The 20,211-nt window shown below is 37.2% G+C and overlaps 1 protein-coding gene across 1 annotated transcript in view; it reads left to right on the forward strand.

Moving 5' to 3' along the window:
- Positions 1-20,211, forward strand: part of TDRD9 (tudor domain containing 9) — a 68,058-nt gene that overhangs the window by 35,311 nt on the left and 12,536 nt on the right. The window contains exons 14-26 of the mRNA XM_075501639.1: positions 1,385-1,482; positions 1,871-2,002; positions 2,721-2,883; positions 2,967-3,030; positions 3,533-3,596; positions 7,616-7,660; positions 8,607-8,660; positions 10,789-10,905; positions 11,879-11,986; positions 15,153-15,253; positions 15,992-16,165; positions 17,454-17,565; positions 19,001-19,213. Coding sequence (XP_075357754.1) covers positions 1,385-1,482; positions 1,871-2,002; positions 2,721-2,883; positions 2,967-3,030; positions 3,533-3,596; positions 7,616-7,660; positions 8,607-8,660; positions 10,789-10,905; positions 11,879-11,986; positions 15,153-15,253; positions 15,992-16,165; positions 17,454-17,565; positions 19,001-19,213 — 1,445 coding nt within the window. The remainder of the gene's footprint in view (positions 1-1,384; positions 1,483-1,870; positions 2,003-2,720; positions 2,884-2,966; positions 3,031-3,532; positions 3,597-7,615; positions 7,661-8,606; positions 8,661-10,788; positions 10,906-11,878; positions 11,987-15,152; positions 15,254-15,991; positions 16,166-17,453; positions 17,566-19,000; positions 19,214-20,211) is intronic.

Raw genomic sequence — 20,211 nt, forward strand, 5'->3', positions numbered from 1 at the left:
GGTCACAAGTGCCAGCAAACCTGCTCCAGTGTGGGCTGCTCTTTCCACGGGTCCACAGGTCCTGCCAGGAGCCTGCTCCAGCACGGGCTTCCTACAGGGTCACAGCCTCCTTCAGGCGTCCACCTGCTCCGGCGTGGGGCCCTCCACAGGCTGCAGGTGGATATCTGCTCCACTGTGGACCTCCATGGGCTGCAGGGGGACAGCCTGCCTCACCATGGTCTTTACCACAGGCTGCAGGGGAATGCTCTGGTGCCTGGACAACCTTCTCCCCCTCCTTCTTCACTGTCCTTGGTGTCTGCAGAGTTGTTTTTCTCTCATATTCTCACTCTCTTCTGGCTGCTGTTGTGCAGCAACTTTTTCCCCTTCTTAAATGTGTTATCACAGAGGTGCTACCACCATTGCTGATGGGCTCAGCCTTGGCCAGCAGTGGGGTCCGTCTTGGAGCCAGCTGGCATCAGCTCTATCAGACATGGGGGAAGCTTCTAGCAGCTTCTCACAGAAGCCACCCCTGTAGCCCTGCCGCTACCAAAACCTGGCCGTGCTAACCCAATACACAGCTTTATTTCCATTTGGTTCTGGGCCAGTGTAGGTTATGACAACCAGCCAATATACAACCAGTAGAAGCAGCATTTTGTGTAGCAGGTGTGGACGACATGCATATGACTTTAAAATATGGCCTAATTCTCCAGTGGAGAATCCCACTGAGTGGAGTGCCCTTTCGTTTGTTGAAGTGAATGGTGTTTGGATTTGTGAAGACAGACTTTCTGAATCAGTGTGTTTTCTATAAATCATAGATCATGAAGATGTTTTGCTGTTCATCGTGGTATCTTAAAAGTTGTTTGTATAGAAGATTTTTGCTAGCTATAAAGTCAAATAGGAAATCCGAGTATACTCATTATGTAAATAAATACAAATGCAAAGCATATTTACTCTGCATACAGAATCTTCAGTTTGGGGGTATGCTAAAACTTGCATTGATATCCTTATCCATATTAAATTTAGATTTGGTAGGACTTGCCTTTTCCTGGTTTTGAAGAAGTGTATTTTAGTACAGGATTTATCATGTCTTTTCAACTGAGAAAGGTGGATGCTGATTTGAGGGCACTTATGTGGAAGAGGTATTTGAGTGAAATACTTAAGTAACTCTTTTGTTAGTTACTGCTGCTATGAAAGCAAAATTATTTCATTCAATCCTTATGTAGGAAAGGGTAGAGAGGATGTCTCCACTGGGCCTGTCTGCTGCAGGAGAGCAAACTACTGGTCAGCCTGCAGCATCAGCTGTCACATGCTGCTCAGCTGCCCAGAAGGCTTGTAGGTAGAATGGTTTTGAACAGCCTGAAACTTGGGCAGTTTACAAATTGGTGATTTGTTCTTTTATGTGAAGGTCGTGCTGGACGTGTTTCCAAAGGGTATTGTTATAGGCTTGTACACAAGGACTTCTGGACAGACTTTATTCCAGAGAAGTCAGTACCTGAGATACTGGTAAGACTTTTCGGGAACATTAAGCATTTTTTTTAATGTAGGTGGTCATAACAGAGACAATAAAAAGAAGTTTTGCTTTACTTTTCCTGAAGACGGTGTACAATTTGAATAGTTACTAGGAACTGTAACGCTGAATAGAATTCAAGTTGATAAATAATTGACAAAGACCATTCCACATAGTTTTCTTCATAGAAGGAGATGCATTATAGCAGTAAAATGGATGTGGATTAAAAATAAGCAATCTGTTCAAAAGAAAAATATCCTTAAAGGTTACACAAAATTCATTTCAGGTTTTACTAATTTGTAAACTTTAACTTATTTTTCATATAAAACACTTTGTTGCACTTCCCATGGGGGGAAAGTAACAATAACATTGTCTTCCCTTCAGCGTTGTCCATTGGGAACTACAGTCTTAAAAATAAAAAAGCTTGATATGGGGGGACCAAAAGCCTTGCTGGCAACAGCTCTTTCTCCACCCAGTGTAGGTGACATTGAACGTACCATACTTCAGCTGAAAGAGGTAGGCATTCTCTTAATGTTGTTAAAATCAAGGTAATCAAAATGTACTGTAGAAGTTGTTTTTTTGGTATTTAAGGTAGTAGTAGCCTTAACTGGAACCTGAAACAGGAACTGTGTCTAGAGAATCTTTTCTCACCTTTGACTGTTGTTTGGTTACCATCCTTTTCAGCATAATTTCTGTAGTTACTTCATTAAAACAGGATTGTAATTTCATCAGGGAGTAACGATACTGTTTGTGAACTAACATCTGTGGTGAGAAAGAATAGAAAAAAAGGAAGAGAACTTGAACTCTGTAAATGAAATTGTTTATTAATAAGTTAGCAAAATCACACTCTTACACCTTATGATGTATAGGGGTCAGTCTGAAGGTCCCCTTCTGTCCTGTACAAGGAAGTTGCTGATTTTGCTTTTCAATTACAAAGTTGATACGGGGTAGAACATTCATTGCATTAAACTTTTTTTTTTTTCCCCCAAAGTGCATAAGAAATGGTATTTGTATCATTTGTAGCTTGCTTTTGTATGTAGTATATGTAGTAGAAGCTTTGGTTTCAAAATACTAGGCTTTTAAAATTGATTTAAGAACTTCAACTTAATTACAGTTTTGATACTAATTGATGTTGCTTTGAGATAACTGCTTGCTTCTTGTCTTGTTTTCTTACAAACTGGTCTTACCTTTACTTCATCAACTTTTACAAGTCAATACATTTTAATTTCTCTAGCTGGGAGCACTTACAACTTGTGTGCAAACAGAAGAAGATCCACATGATGGTGAGCTGACTTTCTTAGGAAGGGTATTGGCACAGTTGCCAGTGGATCTGCATCTTGGAAAACTGATAGTCCTTGGGCACGTCTTTGGGTGCTTAGAAGAATGCCTTATTATAGGTAACTGGAAGAAGAACGTGTGAAAACATGTCTCTAAAACCAAGTGATTTGCAGGTTTTAATTTTGATTTGTTTTTGTTGTAGCTGCAGCACTCTCCTTGCGGAATTTTTTTGCAGTACCTTTCAAACAGCATATCGATGGATACAGGTATTACCCTAGATGTTTTACAACTTTCTGACTACATTTGGGGGCAGAGGGCTAAGTTGACCACTAAATATAGTTTTTCATGACATGAGTCTAATCTTCTGTCAAAGTGCCAAGCAGTACGAAAAGGAGCTTTTCCAGGGCAGCTGAGATACTGAAATGTATTTCTATGTGAACTAATTAGTATCACAGAGCTAACTCATCCTTTTCTGAGTACAAGACCTGATTCTTCAGCTTTGCCTTTCTGATGTGAACATGTGGCAGTGTCTGTTAAAATATTTTGTTTTTTTTTAAAATAAAAAAAATAATCCTTGCTATCCTGCCCACACAGTTTAGCTTCAGCAAGGAAATGTGAATAAGAACAAATAATTACAGTAAATGTATTACCTTGTTTATTAAAGTCCTGGAAGGTGTTAATAGTGTAGCATTCTGAGCTGTAGAATACATTCAATAATTGAAAAAAAAAACCAAAACTGTTCATAATTCTTTTTGTTTGTATTGCCAGGAACAAACTGTTTTTTGCTGGGAATAGTAAGAGTGACTGTATTGCAATTGTGAATGCATTTAAGGTAAGTCTTTTTCCCAGCTTATCTTCCAGTGAAATCTGATAGACTAAGGTAGGATCAGTGCAGCATTTGTGCTTTGAAGTAGTTAAAAACTTCACATGACCTCTAGCTACTTAGCAATACTTTTTGAAGGCTGTGTCCTACTGCGTAACACTACTAGTTCTGATGAGTTAATTTTTACCACTGTGAAGGAGCTGCACAAGTTTGCACCGAAGTAAGGTGGCTAGAGATGGGTAAAAATGGGTTGCAAGGCTCAGTTTCTGTGTATATTCCGTACTTTTCAGTCTCCTATGGCTTTTGAGGTATTTGTTCTACTAAGCAGATGGAAAACAGCACAAAGGGTGGAGAAAGAGAGTGAGAGCATGCTGTGTATCTCAGTCTTCTGCTTGCTAGAAATAGGAGCAGATTTTGAACAAGATGAGAACCAGAGGCTTGGGTTCTCTTGACCTGCTGTGATCCTTTCAATAAAGGAGCTGTTTTACATGGGGAGGCAGATTCTTTCCAATCTTGGAAGGTTTACCTGTGTCACTCCAGCTACTATAAAATTGATGTCTCATTGCCTCCAACAGAACAAATGGTGGTTAGCCAGTAAGCAGAATTAAATTTCTGGAATTAATAACTTGAGGTGCTGAACAAGTTTCTAATGTAGCATATCTGCTCTGTGTGCTACTGAGGATCCCACTGCAGCTGTTACAAATCTTGTTATGAGACTGAAGCCTTCTGAACCATAATAGTTACTGGTGCTGTGCCTTCTCACGCTTCTCTGGAAGGTGTGTTTGGTTTATTTTCCTGTGTGTTAATACTTTGTCTACATCTGTGCTGCTTCAAGACTTCTTTCCAAAATTGTCTCTGAGCCTTTTTAGGATGGAATGATAAAAGCCCTGGCATGGGCAGCAAGAAATTTTGTATTTGCTGCAGGCCTGTGTCTTCCAAATTACAGATAGCCAGAACATAAAGCCTTCAGTGGTTCAGGAATGTCTTTGATCATACTGAGTTCTGCTTCCTAATAAACCAAAATTTTTTAGAAAAATACCAGTTTTTCGGGCAAAATGTTTTTCATCAACCTTGGAAGTGTTTAAATGCTGTTTAAATGCTATTTTAATTCAAAAAATATGATTAATTTTTTAAAAAGAAATAACATAAAGCATTTATTAGTTTATCTAGATAAGTAAGCTTTTGTTGTTGCAAATACTGATTGATACAAAATCACCAAACTGTTGCGGTGTGAACTTGCTTCGGTCTGCGCTTCGGTCTGGTAGCTAAGAAGTTACACTGCAAGTTATAGCAGGTTGCCTCTTTTCTCTTACCTGTACTGTTTTGCTTCAGGTCAGCTTATTATCTAGCTAGGCTTCCAGTGTTTGTAAATGAATGTCAGTATCATCTTAAAGCAGGACTGAGGTGTTTTGTTTCAGGCCATGAATGTTAATAACCTAATGACTCTCCATCTTTTCCAAAATGACTGTAGCTTTCCTGCTACTGTGCTTTTGTGTAGGCAATTCACTGATGATCAGAGGAAATTCTGGTTTATCATAAATTCACTTTAGCTGAAAAATTTACATCTTTTCTGTGGCATTTATCTCTCTATTGTAATAACCAAAAATAAAATGCCAGAGACGTGGTGATGTTGGTAGCTCCCTTTTAACTGAGGGCAGTTTGGGCTGGTATATCCTAGCACAGAATGAATTTGGTGTCCTTTCTCCAGACTTCATAGCTTTGACTTCGTAATACTTTATTCTGTCCAAATGTGATTTTTCGGTACACTTGGCTGTTCGGTAGCGCAGTACCATGGACAGAGGCCGATCCCTGCAGTTACAAGCGCAGCTGGTTCAGCTGGGAAAGGCTTCTGCTAGAGGAGCTTACTATTCAAAATCCAATGTTTTCCATTATGGATGGTCTGACATGTTCTGTAATCTTCTGGAGACTCCAAAATCTTCTGCTGCAGATTTAATTTATTCCGTTTTGTGTATGTTGGCCTTTTTTCACTTTGGTGAAAGCTGACTTGTTTTTCTGTACTCTGGTGTCAGAATTTTATGAAGCACACACAGGCACATATGCCACATGTACCCACTGATCCTTGGGGCTCAAGCATCATCTTTTCTGAATTCCCTTTATCCCATTGTATACTATATTTCCCTTGTGTCCTGTTAATCTGAAGGTGATATTTCTAGAAACCAGTATGTTGTCCTGGAGAATAAACACAAACATTCAAACAGAGCTTCCTGTGCAGTATCTCTATGTGAGTGATGTGAAAGCTTTATGTTTTGAATGGTTGAGTATCAGAACAGAACAGGGAAGGAACTTGTTTTCAAACTCCCAGGTTCAGATTAGATTTCTTCCAGGGTAGGCTGAAGTTCTGTGAGTCATTAGCATGTCTTTTTTTAAGCCCTTGCTTAGGCAAAGGTTTCAGTGAATTGGAAAAGGTCAAAAGCTTTGGTAGTAAAAAGAGGAGAATCCAGGGAAGAAAAGGCTAATCAGCCTGGTTTAAGTGATATGATTTTTAAAAGAGAGAGTTTTTAAAAGAAAAGATAATATCAGATAAGTGGAGTTTCTTTTTCTGACATATTATAAGGCTTGAGTATGGAAGTGGTGGATGTCAAAAGCATTATTTAAAGTCAGTACATCAGACAGCCTCAGTCAAGGTAGAGAAGTGCAGTCTGGCTATTCAACTATGCTAATAGCCAGTGTCCACAGTAAGCTGGAAAATTTGATGTGAGGTGGCTTGCTGTCAAACGAGAAGAAATGGTTTCTGCAGGCACCTGTCATAGATTTGCTGCCTAATAATGAAATTATTTTCATTAATATCCTAGGTATGCTAATTTCTCTTCCAGCCCTGTTTTCTGGGAGGCATCTGTGTCAGAATTGTATCTGAATCAGTCAGTTCACTTCCTCCTTGCTTTGGGACAAAAGTAAAGAAAGTACTCTGAAAGCACTCTGAAAGTAGCCTGCTTTATTACAGCATCAAATCAAAGCATCCAAGTTGTTCTATTTATTTATGAATGTTTGCATGTGCTTTAATACTCAATCCATCTCCTCTCAGAAAACTAGGTTGATAGCCTGTTGTATGTTGCTGTGTTATCAGACGGCTATTGTACCTCTCCCAACACAAATCAGGACTTACTCCTTTAAAGCCTTGGAACGTAACACGTTCAGTCTGCTTTTGGAATGCACCAAGATCCAGAATCTCTAAGCTACGTCCAGAAATTCAGTGACCTAAATGCTGTGTTTCCAATTTAGTTGCAGGAGATGATGGCAAGTTTGAGGCAGTATATGTAATTCCAGTTCATCCAATAGTCCTTAAACTCCTTTTCAGTCTGTAGATGCGGCATTGCATGCCATAACCTCTAAGCTGACTTGAAGGCAGAACAGTTGTCTTCCTACAGCAATTCTTGTTCTTTATTGTGTTGTGGTACAACATTTGTAACCCTGCCACACTTTCAGCTCTCCAGTAATGCATTCTTAGAATTACATTTTGCAGCCACACCACTTCGTGTGCTCATATACAAGCAAAGAAAGACCCAGAGTCTTGCCCACCCTCAACCTGTTCATAAGAGTGAGAAGTATTTATATCTGCTTAGGAACCCACCAGGCAAGCATCATATTAGACTAGAATCATTAAATAATTAAGGCTGGAAAGGACCTCAGGAGGTCTGTAGTCCAGTCTCCTGCTCAGAGCAGGTTCAGCCATGAAGTCAGTCAAAGTTACTCGGGGTTTTATAGACAAGATCCTCAAAAACCTGATCTAAGTTAGCCCTACTGTGTGGGATGTTGGAAGAATTGATCTGAAGAAGTCTCCTCCAACCTAAATTACTTTGATTCAGGTTTTCTTACAATCTGTTGTGCTTAAATATTTGTAGTCTGTGTTAGTCCAAGAGCATCGCTGATTTTTAAATTTATGTTAAAAAATTATCTTCAGTATAGGTATGGAAAAAACTTCATAGTTTTAAATGTCACATTAATATTTTTAATAATTATTAATAAAGCACTACAGTTTGTGCCTGAATAGTACACCACTTCTTCCTTAGGCGTGGCAGGCCTGCAGACAAAAAGGGGAGCTGAGACATCCCAAGGTTAGTTAAACTTTATTTCTTCTGTTCTATTTGAGGTTGGTGACTTTAGTGCTGGAGTATTTTATATTCTTAGTACGGAATTTTTGCTAGCAATCCTCCTTTATAATAGTTACAGTTTTTCATAAGTAAATAGAAGCATAGGCTTTGAGAGAACATGAGTCTTTGAATCCAGTGCTGAGTATTTGAAGTCAATCCCTTATGTAGTCCCTTTCACAGATGGATCAACAGTAGCCAGAGGGTTTGAAATCAAAGCTGAAAAGGGAAATTGAGCTGTAGTTGAAAGAAATATTTTTAATATGCACAAGTGTCTCTTCATTTTTTTTAAAGAAACACACAAATATCCCCCCCCTCCCCCAAGAAACAAACCTGAAAGATGGAAGATCTTTATGTGCATCAGTCCCAAGAAAGAGTAGTATGCACACAATAACTGTCTCCAGTCTCTTTTGTGTGTATAAGATAAAACCTTTTTTATTTCTGTGCTTCTTTCAGAGCATAATATGCTTTATGAACACCAGTGCGTAACATACACTGAGTTATAACGGGTAGCCAAGATGGCCAGAATCTGTCTGATAGTTATGCATCTGGATAAAGAAGTTCTGGTTTTTTGGAAGAAGTGTCCATCTTAAAGTAGATCCTGTAGTAGCAACACAGAGGAGTTGGACTTGTGGGTTTATATGAAAAATTTAGATGACCCACAGGTGTACTGGTGGTAACCAAAGTATAGCTTATTAGTCAAATATATAATTGTCTCTATATTTTCACACATGTTATAATACTCGATTGATATGGATGCAAAGAAAGCTGTGAAATGAGATTAAATTCTTCCATCGCTGTATATAACTGTTATTTGTGCCTACACAGAAGAATATGAGGGAAAGCTTACTAGCAACAGAAGAACCAAGTTTCTAACAATTTTTGCATTTGCATTTTTCACTGTCTTTTCCAGGAAGAGCTTGAGTGGGGTCGATCAAATTGTATTCATATCAAGAAGGTCAGAGAGGTAAGATGAAATGGATAATCATTTTTATAAGCAGAAGGACTTAACTTTCCTTATTTTCTACAAATGTTAAGGTCTTGGATAAGCCTACTGTATTATTATGTATCTATCAATATATAGAGAGCTATATTTTCTTTAAATAAACTGAATTTTTAGTTTTTGTTTCTTTGAGGGAGGAGAGATGGTAGTATTTAAAATTGTCGGAGAATATTGGGACTCCAAGTACAATTTAAGACAGATCAGACAGAAGTTTTATTAACTATGATCACAGTGAGCAAACATTCGGGCAGCATTTCCCCCTCTGCTCCTCTCTTCTCAAGTGGTTGCAGACACCCCATTTATATACGGTTTCAAAGAAAGGAAAGAGGTGTGGAAAATCATTATAATGTTAACAAAGCCAGGTGTGCATTCTTGTGAAGAATGGACTTCAGATAATCATTCATATGTTAATAAGGCCAAGTACCTATGCCTGGGAAGGATGGACTCTTTAAGTAGCTTGTTAGCTGCCACAGTTGAGACTATGGAGAGATGGTTCTTGGTGGAGCCTCTAGGAGTGCCACATCCAGTATTATCTTTGCTCAGAAGAGGGAGTTGGAAACAGGCAGACTGCTAGCTTTCAGACGAAAGGAGTTTTCCTTTTGTTAGGATAAACAAAGTGGTGTTAAATTATTAACTGTTAACATATTTTTAACATTTTTTAAGAGACCTCCAGTATTATTTGCTAATTCTATAGGTCCCTCAGATACACTGGTTGTGGTGGGACTGCTGTCCCTTGTTACATAACTTTTGTCTTATAGTAGGATAACTTTAAGCAAATACTGTTATATAATGAGGACTGGACTTGAAAATTTGTGGGGCTTTGTTGCAAACATTACTGTAGCAATTAATGAAAACTCTGCATCACAAAGGGCTTCAAGCTTAATGTGGTATGTTGACAGGGGAAATAAGTAAAACTCCTGAATAACTGTGATTGGCAGAGCATGGCCTTGCCCATTATTCCAGCGCATCGTACCTTTGGCGTGAGCAATGTAGGGCCTGTGTTCAAAAAGTACGGGGGGAAAAAAAAAAAAAGCTTTTCAGAGTAAGCAACCATCTGGATAAGAAAGGCCGATAGTTTTTTAGCTTGTATATCTGATATCAAGGAAAAAAAAGATGAGAAAAAAGTAAATTGTGTAAAACTGGAGAGCTGAAGGATCAGTCTTATGATAGCCTCCTGGATAGCTGGTGTCCTCTTGGCCCAATTTCAGGTAATTCAAGAAGAGGTTGTGCATGATGTAATAGTTCAGGAGTTTAGAGTGGACACCTACACTTACACTTACTAAGAAGATTTGGGGTTTTTTATTTGCCACACTTTCAAATACTAATTTTATAATTCCTTGTGTGGAAGTGGATTTGCAGAACTGAGGCAGCCACACAGACTGGTTTCTGATTATGGTAGTTGTCCTATGAGGAAAATAACAGGACTTTTAGTATACTAAAACTGCCAGCAGCAGAAAGAAAAATGTAGATATGAAGCAGTTGAGCGGACTGTACCTTTCTACATTTGCTCCAAAATCAGTTGGGACAATGAAGGCATTTACTGTGTTGGAGGACCAGTGGCTGCTTATAGAAGCTTCTTAGAAATGCTTAGGATTGAAAGCTTAACAGAGCATGTTCTGCTGTAGGGCATATAAGTTTGATCTCAAAGTCATCAGTTGTCTGCTGAACTGAGGGTACAGCATGTGTGGTCACTGCTACAGTTAAGTGCAGAAGTCCAGGTTGGTGTTAGCATGTTTTTTACCTTTTAAGATACAAACCCAAAATGATTTAAATGGACAATCAGTATATCATCTTGTACAAGGTTATTTCAGTTCTTTTTCTAATTTTGTTCTATATCATATATGCATAATATGCTTTGCGACTACAAAATTCTACTTTATAAAGAGATGTCAAGAAACCTGCTTGTGTCACAGTACTGAAATTATTTTCCAAAGCAGAGATGCTAAGTAGTATATTAGGTGAAACACATACTAGTGTCACCTAAAAAGGAAAGGGGGTTTGCCCACTTATTTAGACTTTTACAAACAGATTTGATTTTAATTTGTGGATGGCTTTGATCTGTTTAATATGTAACTTAGAGTTCAAATTTCAGGTGGCAGAGTTATTTCACGACTTGAAAAGGCGAGTCAGAGCATTTAACATGTGTGTTAATGCTCAACCATCTGCTATGGATCAGGAATGTGTATACAAACAACGCTTCATTTTGCAGGTAATGCTTTATTGACTTCAGGGGAGAGCCATTATTTACAAAATTTATAACTGGATTTTTATATGCTAGTACTGATTAACTAGTATTACACCTCTTTCAAAATTCTCTGTAGGTTTTGAGATTACAGGTGAAAAAAAGTAATTATTTTTGACAACTTAAAAGGATAATTAATGTTATTTTTAATGGTTCAGAATTCACACTGAATTGGTTCTCTGGCTGTCCCTTCACTTCTGACAGTTCATAAAAATAAAACCAAGTCATACTGAGATGAATTAAACTGTGTATCTAGACTAATCTTTGTTAAGGTCATAAAAATACTCTAAAGAAGGATGGTTTGTGTTGGAAGGCAAAGAACTAACAGTTTTGAAAATGATGTTTTCACTTGTTTTTAGTGCTCTATTTGGACCACCAACTGGCTTCATTAGTTATTGGGGGGAGGGAGGGAATTAGATGTCTTTCAGCTATTGTAACTTTGTCAAATTTCCAGTTAAATTTCTTGTCTTATTTGGACTGATCAGTAGTGATTTTATTTTCACAGACCTATTTATCGTTTCAGTGGCAATTGGTTTAACTTTGTAAGCTGTGAATTTTCCAGAGCTGAATTGTTAAATACTGTAAGATGTAACATGAAAACTGAACAAGTTTAATGTAGCTATTTTATGTGAATTTATTTAAAATTGAGGCTCTTCTTGATATCAGGGCTAACAATTATACTTTTCACAGAGCAAGTCTGCATACAAAAATATTAAAATGTTGTAAAATTGTTCCAGAAGTTGAACTCTTTTCATGAAAATATGTTTTTAAGGATCTGCATAAGTTAATGTTTAGTCAAAATGACAGTAATTCCTGGAAAGAGACAGGAAAAAATCTTGATATGAAGATCTGTCAGTATCTCTTTGTGTTGCTAGTGTATCTCTGTTCAAGAAACTGGATATAATCTGCTGTGTTTTACAAAATATTCTCTTGATTTCAGGTTGTAATAGCTGGTGCTTTCTATCCAAACTATTTTACTTTTGGAAAATGTGATGAAGAAATTGCTGTGAGAGAACTTGCTGGCAAAGATCCAAAAACCACTGTAATGGTATGTTAAGAAGGTGAATGACTTAATAAAGAATTGAGTAATAAAAATATGTAGTCTTTGGGCGGTGTTTTCAAGTTTTGTTCTGTCTTGGGCAAGGACACAAATAATTATCTACTCTGATCCTCAGTTAGTAAGTTGTCTTCTCTCCTATCTCCCTTTCTTACAATATAATAACCATTGTGTGGGTGAGCAATTTTAGAATTCCTACTGAGAACTGCCTCTATGCATTTGATTGCTAGTCTTGCACAGCAAACAACATTCATAAAACTAATAAGATTTGAAAAATAGAACAGGACTATCAAGGGTACTTTTTAGTGACTGTTTATGAAATGTGTTGTTGCAACTTCAATGTTACTTTTTCGTAATCTTGTACTTGATAGTGCATGGTATACATGCTTGTTGCTGTAAGGTTACTCAGGTATTGCACTCTGCTTTCTTTTTGTTGTATTCTTTTAGAAATATTTTTTATCTGGTTGCATAAGTGCAAGTTTGACATGACCGTGTTGATTTTGCAAAATGGTGCACAATCTAAACTAGGAAAATGTTTGGTGTATCTGAACTAGGTATAACACTGTAAAATAACCATGACCTACGCTTAAAGAAAACAAACCTACAAACCAGTGAGCCTCAAAGAATAGACTTGTATTGGCACAAGAGCAAATAGTTAGATGAAAAGGTAGGAGAGAAACTCATAAAAGCTTAGTGACAAGGAATTTTTTTGTGCCTTAACTGCTTACCCAAGAAGAGAGGCTAGTTCTGTACTGAAGGAGATGCTGGCATGGCAATATGTGTGCACAAACACATTTATGTATGTTTTTGAAGTTTTTAACATACTGTTTCAAGATATTGAAGCCAAAAAAAAAAAAGTTCTGCCTAACAGACTAGACTCAGTCTGGTGGAATAGAGACAAGATTAGTCTTGCCACAGCAACATTGATTAAGATTAAACTGCTAAATCTAAGGAGCTATTTACTTTTAATGTATGTAACTCTTGATCTTGATCTGCTCATGTATCAACTGCATGTTATTTTGAAGAAGGAAGAAGTAGCTGCTGTGTCTTCCTCAGTGTAAATGATCTTCCTGGGCACAAGTGCTGCATGTTCCTCAAGCTCTCAGTCTGAGAGACTCTTCTTATAGCCGTGTGGTGCTCCTAATGGTGTGTGCCAAAGATATAAAAGGCAGTTATTCCTCCCAATCTCTTGTCTCTCTAAATCATCTTGCCTTGAGGCAGTTTCTGCAGTCTGACCTAGACCATATTTTTGACCAGCAGCTGATCTTAGTACTATAATGTCAAGGCATTTGAAGATTTTCTAAAAAATAATCTATTCTTTCCTGTGTAAGATTGTAACAACCGAAGAGAAGAATAGATGGTTGTATAGCCCCTGAAAAAGACTTCAAAGTCCAGAAGTTTGAACTTGCTAGTTAGCAGTTCTGTGATTCTGTATTAAAGCAAGATCTCCTGAGAGATGATTGAGTAAGGAAAAAGGTAGAGAAATGGCTATCCGCCTACAGTGGCATATGAATAGTTGTGAAACTACAGCCTTAAACTGATGTAAATTGGTGCTGCTGGAGTCTTGCTTTGCTTTTGACTGCACATGCCCTTTTCTTATGTTGGATCTCGTCTGCCTCCTGAGTGAGCCAGGTGTTAAAGTAGGAGAAAGCTATTCTGTTGCTTTGTAGAGTTAGTTTTCAAGCTAGTTTAGCTCACAGAATTTGTGAAATGGCATGGCTGCCTGTTGTTGCCTTGGTCATACATGGTGAAGTAATAATCCATTATACTTAACTATATACGATGTATAGAATCCACTGTACTTAACATTATGCAATCCAATATACTTAACTAGAATGTTATTCTTAACAGAATGCCTTTGAAAAGATGTTGTATCTCCAGTAACTTCAGCAATTTGTAGTGGTTTCAGGATTAAAACCCAAGAAGAATAACGAAATCATTTAATAATTCAATTTGGAAGAGACCTCATGAAGTCATCTAGTCTGATGATAAGGTCAAAGCAGGATTAACAGTGAATTCAGACCATGTTGCTTAGGCCTTCATCCACTTGGGTTTGGAAAAAGCTCTGAGCACAGAGATATCTGCAACTTCCCATGGGATCCCACCTACCAGTTCCCTGAATAAACCAAACTGTGCTGTCCTAGATTTCAGGATGTGTATTCTGCTACTTGTCTTCCCCATTCTCTTCAGGATCTTGAGCTCCCCTCTTCCTTGGTTGCTCTGGCCCAGGCTGCTGTTGATTAGCACAAGTTCTACACTGTTTGCTAACAGTAGATCCAGAAGAGCCCTGTTTGGCTCATGACCTGTGTTAAGTTACTTTCAACACCCTTCAGAAATCTAGGAGCTTGTGTCCTGCCCTTCTAACAGGTTATCAGGGACCTTATTGTCTCCCTCTAAGATGCAGGGTCTGTGATCTGGAGACCTCTGCAAGTTGCCTAAAGATTGTCTGCTTCATCCTGAGTGATGGTCTGTTAAAAATTCTCACCTCAGTGTTACCCTTGCTGACCTCTTCTCTTATCCTGACCCACAAGAGCTGGGTTGTCCCATTGTCTGCTCCATATAAGAGCACCTTACATTTGAGCTACTCCTCCACACAGGGGAGACCAGGAGGTTGCTCTCTGTCTGTCATTCCTAAGAAGCACGTATCCATCCGTAAGTGTTCTCCAGTTGTGCAAGTTGTCCCACCATACCTCAGTAATTCAATACGTGGTAGTTCTGCCAGGACGTGCAGGGCTGTAGCTCCTCCTGTTTTCCAGGCTATGCACACTGCCTGGGATGTAGTTCCCAATGGTGGACAAGGAAGCATAGCAATCCATTACTTTTCTGTTACAAGCAAAAAGAAGGATACTAGACAGCTTCTAGGAAAAAATAGAAAAGAAATATATATAATTACAGATGAAGCTGCTTCATTTATAGTTAGAGAAAGAAAACATTTATCTACTGGTTTGAGGCAGTAGGGCAGCATTAGCAGCAAAACTCTGATTTTATTGTCTTTTGAGATTTTGAATTTAATATAGTATATATCATTTTTGGAATTTGTTGGGGTTTACATTGTATATCACTATTGCAGCTCAAGTGAAGGAGAATGCTAACTATTTAGGTGAACTTAATAATGTATTAAAATAATTGAATGTATCCAACTTTTTTTCCTTAACAGCTGAAGAATATTCCTCCCTATGGATATCTATACCATAAACAGTTGCAGTCACTGTTTAGACAGTGTGGGCAGGTAAAATCTATTGCCTATGATGGGTCAAAGTAAGTATAAAATACTTTAAGTATCCTGCCTTTCTCATGTTATCAGTTACAAAGCTAGTAATCAATTTCTTTCTTTGTCAATGGTGCACTGACAAAATGAGTTTATTTCTTCATATCTCTTTGGAATCAGTAATTCATTTTTAATGTATTGGCTAGAGTAAGAAAGGTGGTTTTGAAGTTTGATACGCGTGGATTGGAGTAACATTAGATAAACTAGCTGGGTTAGAGACTGCCTTCTGTTTTGCCTCTTCCGTTGTCTGACAGTGGACCTTAACTGCAGACGATCTGTCTGTATTTATATTTCCAACTTGTATACTGAATTTATCTCATTTGTACAGTCAGATGGCTTTACACAAAATGCATGACTGGCTGTTTTAGCTAATCTTCTGACTAACTTTGGACTACAACTGTCCAAAGTTGAATTCATGTAGCCCTTCTTATGGCTTTCCAATCTTTAATTCTGTTCTTATTCACATCCTTTCTATTTGTATTAAATATGCCCAGTAAATTTGGTAGGTGCTTGTGAGAATGTTAGAAAGTTTTCTTATAACCATCATGATAATTAAAGTTTTACGGTGCGTAAGAGCAGTAGGCAAAGCCTGTGAGGAGCCTACTTTTTACTGTTTGCTGGCCTGCTAAGATAAAGACAGGGAGAAGAAATGATGGCTTTTGTGGGTTTTTTTGTTGGGTTTTGATTCCTTATCAAGTATTTATTGCAATTTTATTTGAACTCCCCAGGGCTTTTGTGGAGTTCTCCCGTAACCCAATGGAGGGCTTTAAGATTCTTCCTGCAGTGTACCTGTCAGTCAAGATGTCACAGCTGAAAATTCCTCTTGAGCTGAATGTTCATTATCCAGATGATATCAAAAGGCAATTGCGAAGTGTGACAGATGCAAGCGTGGAATCTCTAAGGTAATTGCATTGTATATGGAAAATGGGTTTCTTTGTAGTGTAAAGTTGAAATGAGGTTTGTTGGATTCAGTGGGAATTTCCTGGGAAGTGTCACTAAGGAAGACATATTAGGTTCAGAAAACAGACGTGTAAACTTTGTAGAAGCAGACTGTTTTTGCAGGACTAGAAATAACATGATTGTCTTAAATACTTCTTTATAGTTAAAGGTGTTTTACTGTTCAAGAGAACTCCAAGTATACACTTTTTTTTAAAAAAAAAAAGGGTTCTAGTCCATTTGCTTTTGGCTCATGGAAATACGGATGTGCACAGTAATTTCTGTTCATGCTAGAGACAATGTGGGGATTGCTAGAACCAAAATAAATAAGGAGTGGCATTTGGGGACATAAAAGAAAGGGAGGGAGGGAGGAGTATAACAACAGAAATTGGGGAGAAATGTAACAACATAAGGTGGAGAGGCATAACAGAAAATACTGATGAGGAATGCAATGTCGTGAGTCTCTTTGGTCCGCACCTGCTTTTGCTAGAAAAATCTGGCATGTGGGTTTCTTTATTATATGCTGTATGCAATTCTCAGCTTCAGGTCATACAAGCAACTTGATAAAATGGTAATCTGCCTCGCTCCTGATTGTTCTACAGCCATTTTAATATTTTAAAATATGAAATCTAAAATAGGGAGGCAGGAATGAACTGGAAAGGTTGAAGTGCAGGTGAATACTTCACTTCCAGTTATTTTACTTAGTTTTAATAAAATATTTTAGCAGTTTCACTGTCTCCAAAACAGCATTAAAAATCATCGTGAAAATTAATTCTTGAGGGACTCAAGAAAGAAGCCTCCTAGGCTGAAAGACTAATTTTAGAGTTCTTAACTTTTGTCAAGTAAAGGGAATATTATACATTAAAAAAAAGATATGCTGAATTTATTTTTGTGCTGTAGTGTACTCAATTTATTTTTTAAAAATAAGCTTAGAATGCATGCCATAGTAAAAAGCCTCACCATTTAACCTTAATTCTTTGGATATCGAATAAATTGATGGCACAGCTGTGTCTTGGGTATGTATCTTCCTGTGTTTGGTCATAATGGAATTCAAATTGTTTCATTGTAGTATTTTGGTTCTGTGTAGTCATTTTATGTTCTAATTGAATTAATATATTTCTAAGTAAAAGTCATTAAGTATATAAATGTGCCCTAGGGACACCTTGGGAAGCAAATAAAAGCAAAAAAGTTGAACTCTTTGAGTTTTCACTTGTTAGTGAAGTATTTAGCATATGTATTCCATAAACTTTTTAGAGTAAATGTGGACTGTCAGAAGCAGACAGTGGAGCCTGTGGAAATCTCATTTGGTGCTTTACAACAGTCAAAGATGATCCCAAATCGTCTTCTGTCCATCAAGATAACAGAGGTAGGAATGTTCTGCATCTGAAGTAGGTCATATCTAATAAACAGTACCTAGATAACTCTGTAGAGATGAATATCTGACAAGCTTAAATGAAAAGAATAGGTACTAATGTTTTTAGCACAGAGCTATCCGTAAGAGGTATGGAAAATATTCTTGGTCTAATTCTTAGTAGTTCTTTGTTAAACAGTACTTGCATGTCGCAAATAAATTTCAGTGTTTTAAATTGACAAAATTTGTGGGATTTGCTGGCAGTAAACGTTAGCTGGAAATAGGCATAAATGTAAAGAGGATTAATGGGAGAGGTAAAATATTTGTGTACACTATAGAAATGAGAATCAGTATGTATTTGGGCCATTTACCTGGTTATTATTAACTGGCAGTTTTCTTCCGAAACTGTAGATGTGAGAAATGAGATGAACTAACAGAACTGCATGTTCATTCGGAATAATATTGCATGCATAAAAGATAGTGTGTTAGGGGAAAATTATATGTATTTATAAATATTTCTGAATTCTGAAGCTGAGAATTTTTAAATCTTGTGTTAACTATCATCTTCTCAAGAAATTGAGTAATAGCAAGCAATATATATGCTGCTGAAATAATAAGAATAATAATAATTTTAAAAATCCAAAATACTGAGCTAGTGGAAATTATAGGCTGAAGTATTAAAAAAGCTCTTGATAGTAGTGACATGTCTTGCAAGTGCAGGAAAGAGTATTTTTCTTCATTTTATTCAGCTAAGTCTCTTGGATCAAAAATGTTCATGGATTTGATCAGACGCGTTCCAATCACTTAGCTATCTATGCTACTTCTGTTTAGTACATCAGCTTTAATGATCGTATGTATTGTAAATAAAGATTCTTTTTTTTATCACGAGCATTTGATATAGGATCAGAAGTGGTATATGAGTTCAGTAAGCTATTTGAAAAGATGATTTATTTTATTCAATTTTATTTAAATAGTGGTGTGATCTTTTCAGTTTCCTAAAGGATGGCTAATCATAACAGTAAGAATGCCAATTTGCTGATAGATGTAGCTAACTGGTATTCTTTCACTAATAAGAAAAGTGCACCATATTTGTTTGTATCTGTCTAATCAACTGTATACCTTATATTTTCTGTATGTTAATTTGGTTTAGAAAAATGAAAGCACTCTTTCCTTAATATTCTGTGTTCTAGTAATGCTTATGTCAGGGTCTGTTTAGATGAAAAGTATATTGCAGTTGCACAGCAAATAAACATTTTAAAATAACATTATCTAATTATGAGAGAGATGCTTCACTGCATTATTGCAGTATGAGAACATTTCTATGTGTGTGTCAGGAGTAGGAGTGCTTTCATGTAATTTGCTCAGGTGCATTTTGTGTTTGATGTAGAAGAATAAAAATATGAAATATAGTCTAATTTAGTCTAATATAGTCTAATTTTTATACTTTCAGATAGTAGAAGTTGGACACTTCTGGGGTTACAGGATAGATGAAAAGAACAGGACTGTACTCCAGGCTCTAACTGCTGAAATTAACTACCAGAACCTGATGGATTTGCCAGTGTCTCCACATCCAGAGTTGGTTTGTCTGGCACCATTCACTCATCTGGAAAACGGAGGATACTATAGAGCTCGTATTCTGTATGTTTGTGGAGATTTTGCTGAGGTACAGTGATATGTTATGCCATATCAAATTGGTAGAATGTAATTGGGTTAACAATATTGGAGCTATGTGTTGTTGTGGGGGTTTTTTGTTTTGGTTTGGTTTTGTTTTTTTTTTTTTAATGAAGTGCTATGTTCATGATAATTATAAATATTCCAGTAAAGAAATCTGGAGAACTAGAACTAAAATAAAACCTTAATAGAATGTTGCCGGAATAGATGAATTAGGTTTTTATTCCAGAACACAGGAATATTTTAGTATTAAATTGAGAGGCTATTGTTGATGCAGTAAAGTGTCTTGTGTGCTGAAGTAGAGCGAAGCAAAATAAAGAATGAAACCTCCAGTAACTTTGAAAACATGGTAAGGAATGCTTAGATCAGAGGCCAGTGCTGCATTGCTGGCAGTAGTCTCATCACTTCCTCTTCATAAATATATTGAGATCCATCTGAAAAGTAAGTTTCTTGCCCCCACTGCATTGGCAGTTTTCAGTCATTCATGGCCAATGCGTCTAAGCTTGTTTTTCTGCCAGTGTTTCTTCCCCTGGTTTACATAGGTTTTCTTATTTTCCTCCTCTTTCCTTTCCCCTCCCATTTCTTGTCTATCTTTTTCTTCATGGACTTTGTTTTGCTAATTTAAGCAAGCTGCACTCTTTCTCATCTCACATACTACATTGATGCTCTGTTCACCTGGTCTCCATCTCACTACACTATTTTTGTTTTGATCTCAAGTTTTTCTGAAGCAGAATTACGCATGCTCCTGTACTTACAGTTTCGCCTTTGCTTATGCAATGATGCTAGCATTCCTCTTCCAACACAGCGTTTCTCCTCTGCATTCAAAAATATTTCATATGGCACATGCCACATTTGCCTTTTCATAGCTTTTTTGCATGGACCACCTCTTGTCATCTTATACTCAGTTCTGTCTCCTTGGTAATTTCCAACTAATTAGAATTTATAAATAATAATGGAGCATTTTTGGAGCAGAAATTGTCTCCTATCCAT

This window comes from Mycteria americana, chromosome 5 (assembly GCF_035582795.1).
Source record: "Mycteria americana isolate JAX WOST 10 ecotype Jacksonville Zoo and Gardens chromosome 5, USCA_MyAme_1.0, whole genome shotgun sequence".
Lineage (NCBI taxonomy): Eukaryota > Metazoa > Chordata > Aves > Ciconiiformes > Ciconiidae > Mycteria > Mycteria americana.